This window comes from Vespula vulgaris, chromosome 2, assembly GCF_905475345.1.
Source record: "Vespula vulgaris chromosome 2, iyVesVulg1.1, whole genome shotgun sequence".
Taxonomy (NCBI): domain Eukaryota; kingdom Metazoa; phylum Arthropoda; class Insecta; order Hymenoptera; family Vespidae; genus Vespula; species Vespula vulgaris.
Window position 1 is genome coordinate 9,619,681 of NC_066587.1, and position 24,558 is coordinate 9,644,238.

The 24,558-nt window shown below is 35.4% G+C and overlaps 2 protein-coding genes across 3 annotated transcripts in view; one reads left to right on the top strand and one right to left on the bottom strand.

The window, feature by feature from the left end:
- LOC127072729 (uncharacterized) overlaps positions 1–24,558 on the bottom strand; it is a 99,735-nt gene that overhangs the window by 70,108 nt on the left and 5,069 nt on the right. The gene's annotated exons all lie outside the window — the stretch shown is intronic.
- On the top strand, positions 2,798–6,280 carry LOC127072745 (uncharacterized). Its single transcript, XM_051013409.1, has 2 exons — positions 2,798–5,287; positions 5,461–6,280. Exons 1-2 carry the CDS (start codon positions 4,892–4,894, stop codon positions 5,872–5,874), a joined length of 810 nt encoding a protein of 269 aa, XP_050869366.1. The 5' UTR covers positions 2,798–4,891; the 3' UTR covers positions 5,875–6,280.

Sequence of the window (24,558 nt, forward strand, 5' to 3'; positions counted from 1 at the left end):
AAATAGAGCATTACAAGGATGTTTTTTTGCAATTGTTTTCGTATATACATAAAAAGTGTATGATGTTTTATTCGGCCATTTTTTTACTTCACACGGCCATGTTTTATACATGTCTGAACAATGTATTAGAATTTATCAGAGCGTATTTGCTAAGACTCTTTTGCTGATCGTAGAGTTTTCCAAATTCTTAAAATAAAGTGAATCTGCAGGGCAATAACGACTTCTTCTTTGGAATCGCTTAAATTTTTTCAAAACGCCGACGTCGGTATAGATGATTGATTATTAGTGAATCCTCAGTTTTCTTCACATCGATTTCATAATAGAATATCATAAAAATTACAGTTTTACTAATAATGTAATAATAATTTACTAATAAAAAAGTCAATAAGGACCAAAATAAGATCGATATAAGAAAAAACAGAATAAAACTAAAATTAGTATTATAAATTGATTACATAATTATAAGGCAGAAAGTCAAGGAGAAACGAATATGAATGAAAATAAAAGAAGCGTTACGTATTTACTTATCGGTATTAGATATATCTTTCGGTGGATAATAACGTATCCAAATTATCGAAATTACGATTTGTTGAGAATTCGTGCGAAAAACCATCACGCGAGGTGACACATGAAATGCACCCAAAAGGAAAGACAAAGATCTTTATGAGACACTAGCAAATGTAAATTGTACATTGTACATTGATCTTTTAAATATATTCTTTCTGCTATTGTTATTATAAATCACCATCATTATATATTATAGACTGTACATGATATATATATATATATATATATATATATATATATATATAATATTTAAATATATATATCTTCTACTTTTTCTTCTCATCATTTTTATTATTATTATATTACTATTATTATTATTAACAGTAATAATATTAAGTGAACTAGACCCACATGGAGAAACTATAAAAAATATCCCTGGGAGTTCTACCCCATAAATAGTGTGAAAATTCATCTTTGATTAAAAAAAATACTGTATGATATATAATATATAAGAATCTTGAATTACGAATCTAGATGCTTATTGTTCTATTAAATGTTAGTTATAAGATTTTTAAGTCTCTAGTATATAAAAAGGAAAACTATACATTTTTCTAAAATTTAACAATACCTCAGAACCTAAAACTCGTTAACAAGAACGGCTGAATAGATATTCTCTTATTTGTAGCATAGAATCGTTTATCAAAGCTCATTAAAATGTCCGAGTGAGCTACCATAATTCTTTCATGTGAGCATTGCGAAACGTGTTTCGGATTAAAAAATCCGAGCATCAGTTTATGCATAAATAAGCAGACAATCGTTCTTCACGGAAACAGAATACACACCACTTAGGGGTATATACGAAAATCAGTAGTGGAAGCACGAATTTCTTTTCTTTTGTCAAATTTAAAGGGCGCCACTACACAAAAATTAGTTGTCATGACAAATAATAAAAAATATCGAAAATAATATTTACGTCAACAGCGAATCCAGACATGTTTTTTAAATATGTCAGAAATTTCTTTTTTAATGAAGAAAGCGTTATAATACCACCGATAGTGATATTAACGCTTTCAGTTTTAAGCGACCCATCTGATATACATATAAAAACACTTTTTGTATAAACTTGGGACAAGTTATCTCAAAACATATGTAACGTATTGCAATTAGAAAGATAATTTAATTCTCTAAAACTTTTATTTCGATGTTAAAAAATGCATACCTTTTCTGATATTCGTAAAAATATATATAATAACCGTGGTTTGAGAGATTTTTAAATGCTAACTTTTTAAAGAAGCATTTTCCGACTAATGTTTATTGAAAAGCTTTAATCCTGAATTAAACTTTTTCTAAAATCTGAAAATCATCAGAATATTTGGGCCTACCCTGTATGTGTCAAACGTTATACAAACGTAAAAATATTTAATACATTATAATATATTATACCGAAAAGATAGCCAACGCATTGCATGCGAAAGAATGCTATCGAATTTCTCCCATCGCGTCATTTCCGCTTTTCTTTGTACGCGTTACTCCGCTATCTGTCACAGACGCATTTACTGGATTCAATCTCGTAAGCCGGATGTCGATAAGCGAACCGTGATAAGTCCAAAATAATGGCAGAACTCGAAATATATTTTTGCGATGGCCCGAGAGGATAGTGTCATCCTCGAAGAAGACAATCGAAAAGAAACAGCAAAGAGAGATCTCACATTTTTTCGTTATAGCGCGTTCTTAAATTTTCACGGTATCCTTTCGATAGGTATAGCTAAATACGGATGATAACAACAGACGCGGATACTCTCACTTTCACCCTTTCCTCTCCGTATCCCTGGCAACGTAGTGGCGATACGTGACGTATCGCGAGCAAAGCGCAGGATTCGGAGAGATGGAGGGAACGTGAACCGTATGCTCAGAGCTAGGAACGCGAGATGTCGAGAACGAAAAGCGAGAGCAGGCAATTTTTTAAGCGTGTGCAAGAGGAGCCCTTTTCGAGAGGGTAGCAGGAAAGGGTGGTTCAAGAACCTCGGCAAGATCGAGACATAGGTACTTTCGACGATTTTATCCGACATGGTCCTCCTATGTTGACGAACGTATGCAATACCCATGTATGATAAAGACCTCCTTCCCTTCTCAACGCATTATCCCTTTTCTTACGTCATTTTTATTATTCCATTGCTACTGTCGCTGTTGCTATTCCGACAAAAATAATGAAACGTAAATATGCCTATTTACTTGCAGAATATAGTAAAAAGTTATATTTACAAATGAACATTCTTCATTTTCAGATATCTCGACGGGAGAGGGAAGAGTTCGATAGAAAGCAGATGATTGCTTATGGCTGATTCAGAAGCGAGACGAAAGTAATTTCAAAGCGCTTGTAATTGATGCTAACCGTCGTAATTAAAACTAAAAGCTTTACATCAGTCTCCTCGGCGAAAGGTGTTACGTGTAACCAGGTTAATACTCTCGAACGTAAGAAAGTCGAGGTCGTAACCGTTTCTCCCTTGCTGCTCATCCAACGATTCTCCAAGCTTTTGGAATTTCATGGACGAAGTAGAGATCCTGTTCCGTGTGGTCGCCGAAATTGAATCATATTTGCTCGGAGATAGACAAATCCAATCAAAATCATTTTAAAGTTTAGACAGCGGATCGGAGTACAGTCTAGACCAGGGATGAACAACATCTTCTCCTGTACGGGCGGCCGCATAGTCCTCGCTATATCTAATCCGTTCCCTCGCTAGTTAAATAAGTTCGCTAGCCACCACTCCAAGCGACTATCCATAAATAGAGAGATACAAAAGCCGAGGTACACCGGTGTCAAGTAGTGGGGATCGTCTTCTTTCGTCTTATCGAACAGGCGAGTAGTAGGGGTGTGGACCGCGATCCACGGGCCACTAGTTGCCTGCCTCTGGTCTTGATGGTATGGCTGTGCGTGGACCGTGGGACGACGTTAAAAATTGACGCAACCTAACGTTACCGGTCATGAAAGATTCATCCTTCGAAACTATTCGAAATAGGAAGAAACGTGTGCGCCAATCTGTATTTCGTAAATCTAGGCGCGTATTCAAAAAAGAAACTAAATCTCGATATCTCGACAACGAAATCTATGTTAGAACTTATTTACGCCTAAGGCAACGGCTCAATACTTTCGTCACTTTAGTCCGTAACAGTATTCCTTGTACACTCCTTGCTGATTTCTTTGTTCGTTTTACTCGTTTTATCTGTTTTACCGATCGCATTGAATGTTACTAAATATTGAAAGAAATCATACACTCTGTCTACTCCTTGAATTTCTTCTCTTCGGATAATACGTACAACTCGACGTCAACGGAAACAGACTGAGACTTCAAACGCTCCATCTACCGAAAATAATTTTATTACCAACGCTCTGTGCAATCGATAAAACAGGTTTAAGTGGCGATCAAATAAATCGAACGATTTCGAATGAAAAACGATCGACTCGATGCTTGGCGACGTTCGAGTTCACCGATTATGATACACACCCGCGCACGCTCTCTGTGACACGCATGTACTTACGACGTATAAGTGTGCATGCATGACGTATATAATACGCCAGCGTGTCGTCAATTCATCGTGGACTTTATCCGCCGCTTCGGATGCGTCTATACCTGTCCGGCGCAAGCAGTAACGTGCAACTTTTATTCAGGCGTGTATACGCGTTTGCTGGAACCCCGTGATATTTCTACCGTAGAATAATTTTTTGCAAAAAGTTTATCCTAAACATATACGCATGTATAGAAGCGAATTCATCCAGCTAAATGTTAAATACACGTTAATTAAAAATTTAATTCGTATCGCTGGACATGAGAATAAGTTATCAAATAAATTAAAGGGAAATAACCACAATTTGTTTTCGATCCCATCGACATTTCGATTCCTTGTGAAACGAAATAATCGAAACGATTAACGGTAATGCTTTTCGAATTTTCCAAATAAAACGTAATATTTCTTCGTCTTACTATGATAATAACAATTAAAGGAATATATCTAAGTCGTAAAAAGACCTCTATAAACATTCACATTGGAAACTTTCCTTATCGCAATTACTTGAGATTACAAGGAACGTTTCTTCTTCCTTCTTCTTTTTGATTTTTGCGAAAGACAAGGATTCAAGAGAGGGAGACAGAAACCGAGAGAACCCGAAGAGTTCTCTCGAAGAGAGTGAGTCACGTTCGTTCGTGAACGAGCACGTTTTTCCTAGTCGTTCGTTGACCGAGCTCGGGCAATTGTCTGTGCATTCGTTTGCTCCGTTTGCCATACGTCGTAACTCCACGGTGCGCGTTGAGTTTCAATGTGAAAATTGCGAGAAACAAAGAAACAAAAAGTAAACGTTTAACGTGCTTCCATCTCTGTCTTAAGAAGAATGTATAAAAAGACGAACGTTCATCGAATGGCAAACGACACGATCGTCAAGTTTATCCAACTCTATCGATCTTACGAGTGCCTCTGGAACGTCTCCTCCGAGGATTATGGAAGCAAACTCTCGCGTAATGCCGCATTTGACATGATATCACGGAAAATGCAAATACCGGGTTTCGGGCCGCGCGAAGTCGCCCGGAAAATAAAGAACCTTAAATCGGCTTACCAACAGGAAGTCAAGAAGATCGAAAAAAGTGAAGAAAAACCAGGGACAGGAGGTGCCTATCGACCGAGAGTCATATGGTTCGATCTGCTCGACGACTTTCTTCGAAAGTCTGAGAAACCGTCGCAATGTGACCTCCAATTCGATAACGATCGATCGAATGATCGATCGAAAACGGTAAGTGACTCGTTTCGGTCTGTCTTATTAAATCACCTCGCATGACACATTTTACTCGTCTATAAAACAGCAAGAAAGCGGTCCCATTCTTATTGTACACAATTTTTGATTTTTGTCTGGACTAACGATAAAAGCAAAAGAATCGTCGTAAAAATGCAAACGATTCTTTTCAGATCCGGCAAACTTTCTACAGCGATAATCAAGGAAGAAACGTTACAAAAGTTATAAAGAAAAATCTGTCTACGTACGAATCCAGCTCGGAGATCGAAAGCAGTTCTGCTTCAAAAGGAAAGAGATCATCGGTCGTCGATGTCTTCCTCGATGAGAGACGAAAAAGGAGAAGAAAGAAGGAAGATAACGCGATTAAAGTCGATGAGTACAAAAGTTTTGGCAAATATGTAGCTGCGAGCCTTGGAAGAATGCCCTTCGAATACGCGGTCTCAGCTGAAACTGAAATTCATAGTGTCATAATAAAGTATAAGGTTTACGCTATGCGAAAAATCGTTTATCCGACAGCAAAAACAATGACGACGACCATCAGTACTCATCGTTCCTCCACTTACCTACCACCTTCGAACTTTTCTTAAACACTTCGTCATCGCACCAAAGAAACGCGACCTACATATATAGTTCCATCGACAGCATCGCATTCGACCAGAGAGAATCTTTATCGTATTAGCACTGATCAGCTAATGGTGTGACATCATCTATACTTTTACCTGTTCCTTTCCCCTTCCGCCGTTCTCATTTGAAAAAGGAGAAGTTATTTTTTCTTTTTCTACATCTGTCGATAAAATAAATTTAAAATTTAATATATATTCTGTAACATATCAATTGCATTAAAAAAACACACACACACGTTTTCTTTAAGCGCGATAAGACAAGGTTAAATCTCGTTGAAAGAATCGTTTCGAAACTCGAAGGTCACGACTTATATGTAATAACGAAATGTTCCTGCAAATTAATTAAAAATGAAGATGTTTAGAAAATGTATATACTGACAAATATTATTTCTCTTTGAAATAAATGCGTTCCAATCGACGATTTCAAATCATATCATCGAAGGGAAATGACATTATTATTTCAAGATTTTAAACTCGGCCTTTATTGAATACTAGAAAAAGAAAGATGAGCTTAAATTTCTTGGATTCAAATGGATTTTTTTTTTCATCGTCAGCGAAGCGTCTCGTTTCACAAAGGGTTAACGATATTCCATTTCTGAGCGATCGCGCTTCGCCGATAACAGGGCTTTCCATTCTCAACAGGCTTTCCGATTCTCAACGGTGTAAAATCAACAAGGAAGCGCTCTCCGTCTCCCTTCGCGAGTATCTTTTATCAGCTCTTATTTTATCGTTTATCGATTACAGTCATTCTTTTCAGTGTTTGTAATGAACTCGGCATAAAATTGCAAGCGCTTTTGCAATACTGTGCCATGCAAGAGAAGAAAAGAGGAAAGAAATATATTACAGAAACAACATTTTGTTTTTATCATAGAAAAGTATCGAAAAGTAATTTTCGTAAGATTCTCTTTCCAACGTTCAACAGCGTTAATTTGTCCTGCAAAGGACGAAGATGGACGGGATAATTCCTTGGAACGAATCGCAAGCAGGTGATACATGAAACATCAAGAAGCGTCCGTAGGGCACTCGTACGTTAGCAGCTCGCCTTGAAGACGCGTTCGTTGTAGCCAGGGATATCGACCGACCCGACTCGACTCGACTCGACTCGACTCGACTCGACTCAACCTTCTCCACTCGGCTGGGTGCGAGGGAGACTGGGAGTCTCGACGCGTACCACCCCCGCCGCCTACGCGTCTCTCTCACGCACACACCCATACTTTACGTTCTACCTCTTCATCCAGTACATCCAGCACTAACGACCAACGAGTGCGCGCGCCCACCGCCCAAAGAGCCTTTACCAGACAGGACGTAGGCCGTGCAAACATTCTATGCAAAATTCTCGCCGGTTTTATTTCAACCGCTTTTCCTTTTTCCTTCGTCCTTATACTCTCTCTCTCTCTCTCTCTCTCTCTCTCTCTCTCTCACTGCTTTTCTCACAGTTTCCCTTTTAGTCGGTTCGTAGCGTTACGCGATCGTAAGCACTCGCAGAAAACATCGAGTCGTTACGATATCCCATTCGTTCGATCACAACTGTACATTAATCTGCCCTTTAATTAAAATCGATTCTAAAAAGCTTGAATACGATTTAACAACAATCATTCGCACCAGACGTATTCTATACCTGTTTCGTATTCCGCAAGGACATACGTACTTACTTAGCTAAGTATATCTACGTCTGAGTGGATCAGAAATAAAGAAACAAGACATAAATGTTATTCTAACCGACGATATTATTGTCGATTTCTCTAAAAGTTTATATCCGTCCGATGGTAAACGGTCGGCGTCCCTTATCGTTAGTAGGCGCTTCTTCGAGCCTCGAACTCGCCGATAGATAGCTAACTCTTCGTCGGTTCGCTTCAGTCTAACAATAAGTGGAGACTGTCTGCTGCCGACTACCCCTATCCTTTCCAGTCGTTGCGCCACCCTCTGTGGCACCCATCGCAAAATCCTCCCTTCTTCCTCGCACGCACACCTACGCGCAGAGTTCTCCCACCGACTTACCTCCCCTCCAACTTGCCGCTCGATGTTTTACGCTCCTTTGTCACGAAACATAACGACGCGATGCCTACATCTCTCCACCCCTAACCTTCCTCTCTCATATTCCCACCGCCCTCATCCAGGATAGAATTCACGCCCTCAAGAAGATCGAGAAACGCCGAGCACTCTTTTCTTTTCAATTTAACAGTCCTAACATTTTAGTTTTTATATAAGATCAGTTAACGTGTGAAACAAGAGAAAAAGAGAAAAAGTCTTTCTGATTGAAGCGATCGCATTAAAAGCGTCATCCACATATACGTATCTAGGTGTATGCAAAAGCGCTTACGAGACAAGAAGACGACACTTTCGAAATTGACAAAAAAAAAATCAATACTTAAAAGATCCGGAAAATTCTGAAGAAATTTTCCAAGGATTGCCTTAGAAACCGCATCTAATTAAGAAATCAGCAAAGTTTACGAGTTGTTCTCCGTTCAAAGAGAACTTACTTCTATTTTTCTTTTTTTTTTTATCTTCTAAATTTTGTTCGCTGATAGGAAGAATAATCACTGCTTCGGGCGTTGAGAAAGAAAAAAGAGAAAAAAGAATTCGAGTCGTCTTGCTCTCGATGACGACAAACGTTAGCGAGATATGGCGCGCGTGGCTCGTCTCGAGTGGTCGACAAAATAGCTGCAATTTAAGAGAGAGAGTCCGACCCTCCTCGACGGTACTCGTGCAGATCGGTGCTACTTTAGAAACCTCTCCTTTTTTTTTCTTTTCAATAACAATTCAAGAGACGCAACCCAGATGGCTTCCAAATTCGTTCGAAAGATTCGCGCTTTAACAAAATCTCCCTTCAAAACCATTCAAAATATTCGTTCGTAGTGTTAAAAGTCGATTTGAGTTGTGCTGCTACACCTAAATCTTTAGCTCTACTCTTCCAACTTCAATTCTCCCAATCCGTCCACGTTTCATCTGTCTGGTCATTTAATACATGCACTAACGAACGCGCGCAATGGTTGTTACTTGCATAAATTGTTTTTTAAAAACTTTTTGGAAGAGTGAAAGAGAGTAAACGTGAAACAGAGAGAGAGAGAGAGAGAGAGAGAGAGAGAGAGAGAGAGAGAGAGAGAGAGAGAGAGAGAGAGAGAGAGAGAGAGAGAGAGAGAGGAAGAGAGCAAAAATATTAATTATGAAAAATTCAGGTGTGAACGATTATCAGGTTAAATTAGTAACAAACTTTACTTGTGCGCTATTTTTCTCTTCTGATCCCGATATAAATTAACAGATAATTATTTCAAAAACTATTTCAAATATCTAAAAACCCTTTTACCTTTTTATCATTTATATCATTTTTTATATCTTACTTTTCGTATCAAAATTATAGATGTATGAATAGGTATACCTATATACATGTATGTGTATACTGGATGAATTTACTTGAAATTTTGTATCAAACATAAGATTATTTGCAATGAGAATCTATTCAAGTAATTTTGATTCAACACGACCTCCAGTTTCTATAAAGTTGAATTAAAAAAAAAAAATAAAAAAAAATCGCATATGCAACAAAAATGTATTCAAATTTCGTAGAAATATTTTTCTCGAATAATAATTCTTTTTTTATTTTTTTATAGAAACCATCAAAGATTGCTTCGAATGGATGAAAATCTCTATTTATAGATTTAATTTTCTAGCAAAAATTTATTTAAGTTTTCTACAAAGCATATAAATTATACACATTTGTGTAAACACGTATGTATGCGTGCACACATACATACAAATTCTATCTATAATTCTATCTCAATGGCTGAATAGATTGACTTGAAATTTATACCAAAAATCAAGTTACACGTGACGAAGATTAACTGAAAATTTCTTTCTTTTACAGAAATATTTAAAATAGTATTAGCCATTAATCCGGAACTAGTTGGTCGTGTCTATTTTACGCTATACAAAGAAATATTAATTACATATGTTATCTACATATTAGTGTATTTTACACAAGTCACTTGAAAATCGCGTAAGATACTAAATGGATTATACATAACGGATAGATATGTGCGTTTCTTTCGATCGTATCAAAGAATGTTAAAAAAAAAATGTCATTTCAAAGAGAGATTCGTTCGTTGACAACTACGCAGCACATCGATATATATGATATTGATATTTCTTAAAAAGAAATTACTTACTTTTTCTTTGGTCAATTTTTTGTTTCAGCAAAAAACGAAAGAATAGATAGTCTAAACTATTGATTAAACTAGATGGCCTATAGGTACGTGGCATAGGTTCTCACGTCCTTTTTCCCACGAAATCTTTATCGACGAGAAAGAGTTTGGATTATAAACGCTCGTAGTTCCGGGTGTCTCTATCTGTACAGCAACAGAATGATTCCGGTTAACAAAGAGAATGGCCGAGACCATTTTCAGAATTAAATTGGATAGCGGGAAGAGAAGAGAGGAGCATGAAAATGGGTCACCGCTAGATTGCCGTTCAGAATTGCCGTTCGGGATTGCCGTTCGGTTCGCGGATTTCTCACTGCTAGGCTTTACCAGCCTATATCAACGTCCGCTTTCATTATCGCCTTTTGATTGTTATTGCCGTCATTTACATATTGTCATCTGTGGAATTGAATTATCGCCGATTTACAATCAGGCATGCGCATAAATATATACAATAAGCATGGCTCTCAAAAATTTGATCCTTTCATTAGGTATCTCGCTACGAATTATGGACGAGACGAAGAAACGTTTCTGATACATCGAAATTTTACGACTGCATTTAAAGACGTTTCATCGAAAATTACGGACGTGTCTAACATTCTTTCTGCGTGGAAAAGTTTTCCTCAACGATACTAATATGTTTAGCTACCTATCCATGTAATTACCACCTATGTAGCTACCTATGTATCTAGCTTCTCATACCTATCTAGGCATGTACATACACGCATGCATGTATTTATCTATCTACCTATACGTAGATAGATGTGCAGAGATGCGGAAGTCTCTGGTTCAGTCGGTTCAGAAACTATCCTAAACTTGGCGTCTGTTGCACGGAGAATATTAATATTAAGCGCGTAGTCTACGCGCAAGTTCATCGAGAATTTCCAAACACGCGGTAAAATCATTCCTCTTCGCGAGAAAGAAAATTTTACATGAAAATACGAAAGAGAGAGATATATATACCTAAGATCTTTTTCCTTCTCCTATTCTTCTTCGCTTTCTTCTTTGTAGTAGCGTTAGAATACCCAAAATAAATATTCGTGATAAAGCATACTTGAATCTTTCAATGCTAAATCGAAACACTCTCGAAAACAAAAAAGAAACCCTCGAGAAAACAGTACTTTATTTTGCCAAAATTAGTCAACAATCGCTGCTTGTTTCGTAGCGTTAGAAATTAACAAAGTTATGTCCCAGACTAGTCGAGTTATGAGCTCGAAAACGGTGTTATTACTCTCTTTCTCATTTGACGCTATCCACTGCTCCTAATTCTCTCCAACTTCCGATAGAAATCAGAAAAATCCTTTAAAGTGTTTACAATTTTACGACAGTTCTTATAATGAATTTATAGAAAATAAGTAAATCGTAACTACATACTTTTAAAAATATAACCAAAATTTAATTGAGAACACTATACAACTCTATTTTTCCGTACTCCGTAGTAACCAATTGATCGAAAAAAAGCTGACATTCGATAAGGTAAAACATTATCGTTAAACCTTAGTCCTTATCTCCGGGAAAGAAAGGTTGGTGCAGTGAACGCGTACCGCATAACTCGGCAAGAAAATACATAGGTACGTATGTACAGGGACTGCTTGATCCGCGGATTAAACGACCTTTCTCCTTCTGCCGTTGGTCCGTTGCCAAGCCGATCCTAGAAACCAACTCTTATCTGAATGCAGCTTGGCAAATGACATTGGTTTCCCCTTGAGATGGTACGTACTTTCCCTTAACGTACCCACCCCAATATATCGACACGGATCTCGGACTATTTAATCTTTTTATACACGAATTCCATAAGTAAACATTTATTTTTTAAAACACGATTCACATTTTGTCAAGATTCTTTGAAATTAGGACTGTTCCAACGTAAAAGTTGCATAGAAATTCAAATTCGTCAGATCGACGGTAAATGGCAGATATTTCCAATCTCACACCGTGTGGATAGTTAAAAGTACACTTATTAAATTTACAAGTATACGTACATCGATAGCTTTTAAGTACTTAAGGGAGGATGGAAACGTAGGTAGAAAATTTTACGCGGCGAAACATCGAAGCGATGGCTAATTATATCGGCTTTGCCGATACATTTATCGATGCGTTCCAGTTGAGGTTCCTCATCTCGATCATAATTCTTCTTTCCTTCTTCTATTTGACATGTTGCACAATTTCGATTTTTCAGTGGATTCACGTTTATTGATTTCACTTTGAAATCGAATCTCTCGAAATTCGATGAAGAATTAAAAAAATGTAACACGAATGAGACAAACAACAACGACGTAGCTACGTATGTGCAAATTCATTTTGCTGATAAAGAAAACGTATAAATTGGAAAAATTTAATCAAAATGTATATGGATATATCATGATGAGAATAAGAATGAACCAAGAATATATTTTATATCGTTCGCCGATACATAGGGTGTAATCTTAGATTTTTTAAAATTAGTGTCCTTTTCCTACCCTCTTTCTCTCTCTCTCTCTCTCTCTCTCTCTCTCTCTCTCTCTCTCTCTTTCTCTCTCCTCTCTCTCTCTCAACGCCCGTTGTTCCCAGTGAACGAATTGAATTTCCGGAACAAATCGAAAGCAATTGTCGATATCCACTATATCGTCCAAGCAGGTCAATGGGAAAAATATTTCTATCGAACGAACGAGCCAGATTTTCCATTCAAACCTATCCGCCCCCAACATCGACACCTGGTCAAACTTCTTCATTAATTTCCACTCTCATTTCTCGTCAAGATCTCTCTCTCTCTCTCTCTCTCTCTCTCTCTCTCTCTCTCTCTCTCTCTCTCTCTCTCTCTCTCTCTCTCTCTCTCTCTCTCTCTCTCTCTCTCTCTCTAACGGATCGCTGTTGTTCAAATCCAGTGGGAAGCATTTCATTCAAAAGTACTCGGAAATAAAAGAACGATCCGATGGTCGCATGTTTCGATGCAATTTGTTTTTTTCTGTTTTTCTTATAATAAAAAGTAATAATCTATTGTCGCTACGAAGTTGCATGACGATTCCATTACACTGATAGATTGTAGAATATAGATCGTTATTTATAAATTTGATCTGTCAATTGTAACAATCGATAATCATTTATTGATTTTTTATAATCGCTAGTAGTTTATTATTAGCAATACATGATCATCTAATTGGATGATAAGGAAGACGGAGAAAAGTGTTGATTAAGCTAATCACGAAGATTCACGGTCTGTTACGATATAGAAACGTACGGGATACGTAATGCCTCTGGAAGAGTGGAAGGGTGAATGACATGATCCATTGATAAACGAGCTACTTGAAGCAAGAAAGAAAAAATAATGAATAATTCCACGGATGACAGATCGTGTCTCATGATTCTTTCGCATTTGATTAATGATTCTTCTTCCTCGATAACAGGAAACCTTTACTTCATCTCAACAACTTGTAAAAAACCTCTTTGAGCAAGGCATCAAGATTGTTGGATTTTTTCTTCATTCCCACCATCGCTTAATTTCTTATTCCAAGTCAGTTTAAATACAATATACTATATACAAACTGACCCATATAATTTGACCATCTTGTAGATTTTCATGGTTTTTGATAATACAAATATATTTCCAAACAAACTTACTTTGTTCACAAGGAAAAATACAGTGGTATGAAAATTGTTTTTTTAACTCGCTTTTTAAGGTACCATTGCCGACAATATTCTTTTTAAATATTAGGAGCCAAGAAAATTCATGTGAGTTTTTAAAGTAAAAATTAAAGAAAAAAATTTTATAAAAAGTTTTATTTAATTAAATAGTCACTTTCATAATATATGACCCTTTCGCAACAAAATACATATTTATAAATTCCTCTTTTATAAAATGTTGTGTCTTTAGAAGTAAGAAATCTGTTGAGTTCCGCTTCAATCTCTGCTTTTTTCGTTTATTGTCTACTTCGCATGTGATTATCTATTCCCAAGAAAACATAATAATCGCTTGAAGAAATATCAATAGAATATGGGGAATATTATTCTCATATTATAATAAAAATTTTTCACGAGAACATCTTGTAATATGTGGTCTCTGAAATTTTATTTTTGACAAGAATAATTCTTTCGATTAACTAGTTCTGGCTGTTTCCAATGATCTTTCAATTTGATGCAAATATAAAAGAATTGTTTCATTATTGACTTTAAACATTTCAAAAAGTTCTGATTACTTTCGAATTACTTTTAATAAGGATATGTATTTCTTTATTATCAATAACACAAGGCCATTCTAAATGGGATGAATCTACAAGTGATCCATCAACAGAAAAAAGTTTTGTTAAACCATTTTTGTGCGTTATGTGCTTTTACAACATCTTCTCCAAATGCATTGCATATCTTACGACATATCTCTGCAGTTTCGAACCAAATTTAAATTTATAAATCAAACATTCGAATTACACAAAATTTAATTGACATTTTAAAAGAATTCAAAATTACAATATAAAAATACATCAAAGCATACCAGTCGACTGATGCATATGTATGCTAGATAATACACATGATAACTTATAACATACACATATTATATATTATATATTATATAGCAAGTCACAAGATACAATAAGTCGTTGCAGCGAACTCTAGCGAAAATTGTATGAATTAATAGACTGTTATATTTCTGTTACTGTATAATGACCCATGATATAACAAAGTCACAGAATACCACTTTTTTTTACAAAATCACGATTGAGTGGAAAAAATGTTGAAGTTTTAAATCTACAAGTTTCAGTTCACATGACATATTTTACAATTATGGTTGCAATTGTTCTCTACAATTCATAAAAATTTAAATAGTAAATAAAAAATAATGTGTGAAAAATCGTATATAGTATTATCGTTTATCTTTCCGACCGCAAGAAAGCCGGATAGAATGAAAGGCTGTCATAAAAACAGTTTGTGTTCAAACGCCGCAGAGCGCAAGTAAAAGTAGTATTTAATTATGTTTGGTTTTTCGTAACTATTTTCCTCAACCTTCCAATATCTTACAAAATAAACAATAAATCTTAAAATAAAAAATAAAAAAAAATCAAGAAAAATCTAAAATAAAAAATAAACCTTGCAATTTCATTGAGGATAAAATAATAAAGACCTACTAAAATAAATTTCCTTTCGAATACTTTCGGAAAGGAATCATATTAGAAAAACACGGTTTGAATCAAATAATATTTCTTTTTTTTGATATTTTTTCGTATCTTCAAAAACAGTAAAGACGATAAATACAAATGTAAAATGATTCTCCTAGGACAGTATTAGATAGATATCTACATACGTCTATACTTGTTTCGTACGATCAAATTCAAAACAAAGATTTTTTCAATTCTTTCATTTTTTTTCTTAATTCGTGATAAAAAATGTGAGTTAACGCGTTAACGCGAGGAATTAACGCTCTAGTGTAATATTAAAACTAGTGTTTCTTGTATCCTTTCGTTCGATGGTGTCACCATCAAGCCACTTAACATGCAACTCACGTTCTTGACTCGATCTCGGAATCTAAATACGAATATAATTTTCATTCGCACAAAAGCAATAGAATTTATCCATGGAATAATCGCGGAGAGTTTGAAAGAGTGCAAGAACCATCGCGGTATGAAGCTCGTCAGGCTATTGAGTACGAAGAAATTTTACATTTCAAAGGATTTTGCAGAAAATTTGCTCTATGACGATATAGATCATTAGTTCAATAAGACTTGGAAGAGTTAATGTAGTTGTGATCTATCGAACGGCTTTCCTCGAATTTTTATTCATGTATTAAAAGAGAAAGCGTTTGCTTTTTTAATAAACGAAAGAAACGACATTTTTGAAAAGCGTAATTACAGATGTAAATTAAATTCATTAAAATGAAACATATAACATACAGAAGCAATATGCTTTTATTAATTTGATTTAAAAAACTTTGTAAATTATGTAAAAAAAAAGCATGAATATCGATAATAAAAACGATAGAAGTTTGTTGGAAAAAGAAAACATTCGCAAGTTCTCCCGTAAAGACTAACTGGTGATCCATTAACAGCTCTAACTATTTGTACCTGTCTCTAAAGAAGAAAATCTAGTTAAACGATCGCGCAAATTGTTTTTCGTGTTTTCGCTGAAGAGTAAGTTAAAGTTTGTATCGTGGATCCATCTCAAAAAAAATTGCTTCGCGTTTCTCTTGCGAACGCAAATATTCTGATAAAATAGATAAAAACAAAACAAGTAGACAAAAAACAAAAAAAGTTAAAATGAATCGAAAGCCACCTGCTACGCCAACAATATATATGTTTATCTAATTACGTACGCGATGTAGATGATACAGAACATACCGTCAAGTATACCAACGCACATCGAGCGAATAATTATTAAAAATTTGTATATATTTTCTATTGTTATAATTTACAGATAAAACATAGCTATATAACAGATTTTGTCCCAAATGCATTTAAATAGAAATATATAAAGATACCGTAGGAAAGGGACACATGGGCAGTGAGAAGAAAGAGAAGAGTGCGATAGACTTCGTTCGTTAGTTTCAAATGGTTAATTATTGGAGTCATCCGAAAATTGAGCAAGACAATGAGAGATATCGTGCACTTAAAAAAAGGAAAATCGATGTAACTAGAACCATGCGAAATTTATACTTATTGTTAGTTCATATTCGAAATGTATCATAGTTGCGATTCGTATATGGAAAAGTAAAATCGATTCTATTTTAAAGGTCGGTAAATATTCTATTAGTTATTTTCGATTCGGATGAGTTAGATTTTCTGTTATTAAATTTCGATAGAATTGAAGCCATCGCGATAAACTGTAACGGCTCATTCGTTAGAGTAATTTCTGGAGTAACAAGTGAAAAATCGTCCAAAGCATAAACAAAAGAAAAAGTTCATTCGGCAACAGGATTCTATTTAAACTAAAGCAAAGTTGTCAGAATCGTTGAGAAAAAACTCTGTTGCCGTCTAAGTCATCCCAACTTGCGTGCGCCCTACATGAGTTGCCATGGAAACAGAAAGGAAACTACACAAGGCTACACGAGCCCTGAAATTCCTTTCAAGGATCGTGGATTTTATTTCAGATTTTTGCTCTTCATAGGCAAATGCTTATAGAATCGACGGTTTGTTTTAAATAAACTATTCGATGACTGATCATTTACTTAAATACCGAATAAACAATAACACAGATAAACGAGATGGTAACTGCTCACAGCAAAAGCTTTATTGCGATTATATAAAATGAGAATCGCTTTGGAACTTTCTCCAAGTGCTACCATAAATAAACAATTCTAGTTATAATCCCGCTTAATAGAAGTCAAATTTGATGCAAAATTAACAACGAAAAAGAATCTGAAAGATAAAGAAGATACGTGCATATTTACGTGGATGTGTAGATACGTATATATTGTATATGAGTAGACACGTAAAAGAACACGAAAAGAGTAAAAGGGATACGAAAAAATCAATGTTTCTATGAGAGAATGTACGAGAGCGAGAGAAGAAAATGCACGAGAGAGGCCTACGTTGAACGTGTTTGGCGGCCCTTTCAAAAAGGTCCCGAAGGTCCCTCTGTTTCTTTATTCCACTGTCTCTCCCCTCGTATCTACCCTCTCACATTGTGAGACTAAACGAAGATTGAGAGGGAGGGAAAGCACCCACGGTGCTAACGATTCCTCTATGCATCATGTATTTAAGGACCGGCACCAATCGGCAAAGTCTTTCAACTGTTTTCAAGGATCACTCCGAGTCCCTTCCTCTTTCTTTTTTCCTTTCTTTTGTTCTTTGTCTCTCTTCTCCAGTCCTCCTTTCTTGATCATACGTCTTTTACGCTATGCAAGAGCAAAACTGCTATTCAATCCTGCTGGCACTTCTTCATGCTCTATCGCTATAAAAGATGAACGTATCGGGCTTTCGATCGATAGTAGAAAAATCGATAGTAGAAAAAGTCATCTCCATTTCGTTCGCGTACCTCGAGAAGAATGATCCGAACTGAATCCGTTACTACTTCCTACCAATGAAAGAATAGTTTCGTGCGAGTGCGTGATAAAGAAATGAAAAAAGGGGGAAAAGAGAGAATACGTACTCGAGTTACAATATGGCACGTCATGCTCCCGGACGACCTTTCCATGGTATGCAGGGCTCTTACGCGTAAGCCTCTGGTCACACCGCTACTTAACTACTCGCCGTCGCGATCGGCCTCGCGCGAGGCTCCTATCTCTGTCTCTTCTACATTTCCTTCCTCGCCCTTTACCTTCTTCCCCTTTAAGGCTTCGTTTAAGATGCGCTTACAACACTCGTTACGGCTAGTTTCGCGTTTCCCTGTGTACGTACGAACTTGTACGTATGAAACAAATATTTGGAGGAAAACGAGCCTTTCTTTCCCGACGATAAGTAGGCATATCAAAAGGAGGAAAGCGGAAAAGAAATATGCTTCCGGGTCGGCGACATCGTTAAAAACGAGAACCTTACAATTCCCCAGCCAAACGCAGCGCGCCAAATTCGTTTTATGTCTCAAGGGTCGTTTCTTACTCCCTCTCTCTCTCTCTGTCTCTCTCGCTCGCTCGCTCTCTTTCTCTTTTCCGTCACCAGTCAATTGATCTCAATTATAAAAATGTTTGCGAGAATAAAAATGAAAAATAATAAAAATAAAGCGAAAAAGAAATAACCATTATTTCTCTATTAAATATAGTACGCAATTACTTGATTATTTAATGAAGTAATTTAGAAACGTTTTTATGTATCAGTAGACAGAATTTCAAAAGGACATAGTAATAAATCGTCCAAAGAGATTCGTGCAAACAGTTGGCAAATAAAACATTACGATCTCAAAGGTTCTCATGGTAGCTTAAAATTTAAACGTAGAGGAAGAAACGATATCGACGAGGTCGCATAGTAAGAGAGACGAAGGAATGAGCTGAACTCGGAGATCGAGAAAGATGATGAAGAAAAGATCGAAAGGATAGTCGGGGAGAGAGGAAGCACAAAGGATTCTTCATCGACGATCGTGGATGGAAAGAAGAGGCAAGATGGATTTTCGGTGCGGTGAATCCGATGCTTTTAAACGGCGTTTCCTGGGAGAAGATCTCGTAGGAATCACCTCGCGTGTAGCTTCTTTCCTCTAGAGCGAGCCGAAATGCCTAAGGCTCTTTTGGCGAGCTTCCAAAGGTTATTCGCGCGGGACTCGCTTGAAAGTTGGTTCCGCGGCTCATTCCGCGACTCGTTCCACGACGTTTCATCCCATCTCCCATAAAAAACTTCTCTACCACCTCACGATCCTACCACATCTGCGAGTGCTTCTTCAAGACTCAAGAAGCATCCAAAACTCGACGCCATTCTGTGGAGGTGGAAAGGAGAAAGAACGTCTTAAACGTTTCAACCGTAATCATCTTAACGAATTCATCAAACGACTGGCTTCTCTATGAAACAAAGGGATATTTCATTGTACGTAATGATCATTATACTGATACAATGAGGAAAAAATAAGAAATATCTATGTTTCTTTTTTACACCATTCTCATCAAAAGTCCCTATATTTTCAGATTAGACTAGCGCATGCGTTCGCTTTTCAGTCTCGGAACTCCATGAATCGGTAATTAATGCATTTGCTGATGGGTAATTAGCAGTGACACCGTATTGAGTACTTTCTGAAATATGTATTAGACACGGTGATAGATACCGTTAAGTCTTTGATCAGTCTAACCGAAATGAATAAACCAAAGTATCTATCGATTCACACTTTCTGTGTCAAATGCGAATACGATGCAAGGACCTAGTCTCATATATTATATTTATTTCCAGATATTTTTAGTGATAAGACAGACGAGTATTAACAAAACTCATAAACGATACTCTTTGTTTTTTTTTTTTTTTTCAATTAAGAAATTAGATAAGTTATTTGTTATGTGAAAATTAAATACTCTTAACAATTTTCTACTTGTTCTATAAATTATAATTTACTAACAATTTACCAAAAAATAATGTCTTTCTCTGAATGCGGTGCATTAATATAATATTTAAAAGTTATATTTACAGATGTGTTTAAGATATTGTTATGAAATTATTGAAAGAACAATTACACTTTGACTCTCGGGATGGATGATTCAGTTTTTCCGGAAATAGTTGACCTATCGTAAAATTATATATTGTCACGTACTTACAACATAAACTTGACTGCTTACGAAGATGGTGGATTTTTATTGTTTGTGTTAATCGTTTTTAGTGACGATCTATTATACGCTTTCTTAAACCGAAGAGGATACAAGAGAAAATAAAGTACCAGAATCTGTCTCATCTAACAGGAACTCGATCTAATCGACGATGAGCCCATATATACAAATGGATTATATATAAACCATGCATATATATAAATCGAATTTCGTTTCACATCGAACTAGAAATTCGCGACCCATTTACAAAACGAAACGATGGAAACGAGCAGAAAAATTCGATTCCACAACTATTTTGTTATTGCTTTTTATAGAAACCGCGAGCATAGCTGAAAAATGGGACACAAATATCAACATGGCCTCGTAAATTCTTTTCTCTTCCAATCGTAAACTTTTCTACTTTTTGAGGCATACGTTTCTGACTTTGTCAATATGCCATACCCGTATGGTATTTAGTTATCCATATGTATTTATCTATAATTAATATATTTATAAAAATATACGATTTCGAATATGATAACGATAATTACAAGAATATTATCATTAACAAAGCACAAAGGAGAGCGTTGATGTAAAATTCTTGTTTGCTACGATGCTTCGAATTAGACGAATAGAGCCTAAGACAAGACTGAGGGGAGATAAAAAAAGGCAACAAAATATAATCACATGAAGATAGAACGGAGGATGAACGGAGAGAGGATGGAAGAAGAAAAAAGCGAGAACGAAGCAGCGCGAGTCGCGACGTCGGCCGTTCTATAATTAATGGGGGTCCTAGTTAGCACGCAAAGTAGTTTAGTGCAGCAATGTTTGCTCGTTGTCATTATTTGACAGGCGTCTCGCCGCAAGCATATCACTGATCGAGTCGACGCATTGCGACGGTTTACATGAATCAGCTGGAAAATAAATTAACCGCGTAATCATCGTATCGCAATCACTCGCTTTCTAATAAAATTATTCCCGCCTAACGGAACTCCCTGCAATAAAAGCTATTACTGCTCGTTTGTGAAATAACTTGAGAGAATTTTCTTAACATGGATTAAAAATGAAATAAAATGGAATAAAAAATGGAATAAAATATCCAAATCTTCTGTTCGCTTCGCAAAGATGATAAAAATATCGAATATCGAATAAATAAGAAAAATTTAATCGGAACTTGATAATACTTTTTATGGACTATACTTGCAGAGTAGCTATACTTGAATGAAAAAAAAGAAAAATAAAAATGAATATGTAAAAAAGAAAAGAATAACGTAGTAAATGAAATGAGATGTATTGAGGGTAGCTCAATACGTTATCGGATAATCTATATAGAAGATTAACTGTCTTTAAAAATCTTTGACGTTGATCCATCGAAATGAAAGACGACACGTTTCATCACACAATTTTATTACAACTTCTGGGTGCTGCGATATAATTCGCGATAGTTCTATTATATAATGAACCGTTTTACGAGTATTTCTTATCGAGGGTATATAGGATAAGGTCTTTCTCGATAAACGCTGTCTTCTTAGATCGATCGACATTGACACAGTTTTGACCTAAACCTTTATCCAACGAATCTTTCATGACCAGGTCGTTAACTTACACTAACTTTACACGTTTCGGTTTCTTCATCTTATCGGTAATTTTTCCGAATGGCATTATCAATCAACAATGCCGCATCTATCAATAAAACAATCGAATCCTATATGCGCCATTGGCAACCACATCGTTTTTTATCGACAGATGCAATTTTCTCGCAATGATCCGTGTTAAGGCCGTTCATCACTCCTGCTTTTATAATTACGCCATCAAGCAGGACAGACGTAATTCTTCACCGATTTTAATGTACAAGATTTTATTTTAAAAACGAAAATTTAATCTATTAAACTTATTTTTTCGAATTTTTAAAAAAACTTTATTTTCTTTGAAAAAAATCGTGTTAAAAAATGGTATTTTTTCAAGAATAGTGCATTCACAAATTTAAAGCTTTTTCAAAAATTCGAAAAGTAAGATTAATAGATTAAACCTTTTTTTTTTAAATGAGACCTTGTTCATCAAAATCGTTCGAGAATTACGCCCGTTCCGCTTGATGGCGTAAATGCTGTTTTCGACATTTTTCGTGAAAAAAGATTTAGTACTGCGGCACTCTTGAAATTTGCGACAAAGGAGAAGAAACTCATTTCCCCACTACTGATTTTCGTATACACGCTTGAATGACGCATGAATGACGTATTCCTCGAAGTAGCAATTGCCTGTTTATATTTTTATTTTGTATTGAATTTACGTATACATAAATTCAGAAATCATAGGCGAGTCTTATTTTATTGTATCGATGTAAACGAAAGCAATGAACTAATTTATTCTTTTCTTCCTTATTTAATAATTTAATAAAGTATTACTATCCAATCTTTTATATTTATTTTCTCCACTGATGGCTGACGTAAATTTCGCGGTGATCTGTGCTGGATAGGACAAAGCAACAGTATAATTTTATTTAATGACAAATGCATATAAAGTATACGCATTTGTCGATTATTTTTTCAAAAATAATAATTAGTAAACATATATATTATATATTATTTTTAATAAATATATTATATATTATTTAAATAACGAATTCGTTCCCACATTATCTACGAGATTTTTCTGCAAGCACTATTTTGTTATGCTTTCCTCCGTAAGAGTTCGCTTGATATTATTATTATTACTATAATAATAATATGTAATACGATAATATAGTAATAAGAACAGTAATAAGAAGAAATACCTATAATATGTACTCATGACACATCACGATGATAGTAATTTATGATAAGAAAAGAAGAAGAAAAATGTGTCATTTTACGTCATGGTTTATCGCACGAACTCTCGAGAAATCGTGTCCTTGATAATTTCGACACACGACCATCCTATACAAACGACCTATGATGACAAATACGAAACATTTCTTTTGTTTTTGTCCGTATCGTTTCTCTTTGTCTTACTACCTTAGAATAATAATGCATTTCTTTTCATATTGTTTAATATATGTAAATTATCTTTAAGTGCATTTTTATTATTGTTATTATATTATATTATTATTATCAGTAGTAGTAATTGAAGTAATATAAAGTGGACTAGTCATACAGGGGAAACCACGTAAAAAGAAAACGCTGGGAATTCTACCTCATAGGTAGTGTGGAAATGAACTCATATTTTAATTTGTACTAAAATAATATAATATATAAGTATTCAGTAATTGTTTTGAAGGAAACATTCAACAAAATCTTATTTTTTGTCGCAAATTTATATATCAGTTCTTATATGTTCTTAAAATAAATTTATATGTCAGTTCTTATTAGTCTCAATTATTTCTATTATTTTCTATGCATTTATCGTGAAACAAATGTGTCGTATTTAGCACGGATCACTGTGAGATGCACGGATGACTAGCACGAGTGCTATCAAAAGAAGATATACATATAAGAGACAAAATTTTGAATTCACAGTATACTAAACTACTTGTTCTAGTCCACACCCACACAAAACCAATTATTATGTACGCCTGAGAGGGGAATAAAACTTACACGAGCTTATATACTGATACGATAGACGCGTGGTGAGGAATACGTTTCTCGTTCGTATTCGTAGTTCATATTTTATCCATACCTGTCGTTGACGTCACACACGCTTCAAACGGAAGGTGATGTACAGCCTGAAATACGATACAGCGCTGGTACGCATTTGTTTTACGATATAAATAATAATCAATTATTTAGCTGCACGATATTTTAACTTACCGAGCTTCGCAATGCGAAACGCTCAGAATGACACCATCGAAAATGATCTTCGGAAAAGAGATAACTGTACCTCCGGATATACTTCGAAGATCTCCTACCAATGAATAAAGAAAAAGAAGAATATAACACGCGCAGAGCTAGAGATTAAATTAGAAGAAATATATGAATTTATAAGGAAACAAGTAGATACATCATCTAAGAAAATGAAAAGTTAATGCAACATTAAGGCAAGGAAAATTGATTTTAAACTATTAGGAGATCGTTAGGTTATATGAACCAAAGAAGACAAAAAGAAAATGTCAAAAATAGCAATTTGATTGGAAAGAGCCTTACGTTATAAGTAATAAAATAAATGATGTTGTTTTACGCATTTGGAAATCGCAGAAAAGAAAATATAGGGTAGTTCGTGTAAATAGATAGACGAAAGTTGGATAAAGTTGGTCCTATTCCGACTACCAAACGACAGATACAATTTTTTAGTAAAAATTTGTTATATTTCTAATTGCTTTTTTCTAGTTATTAAAATTCTATTGAGTTCTCAACCAATTTTGATATGCGG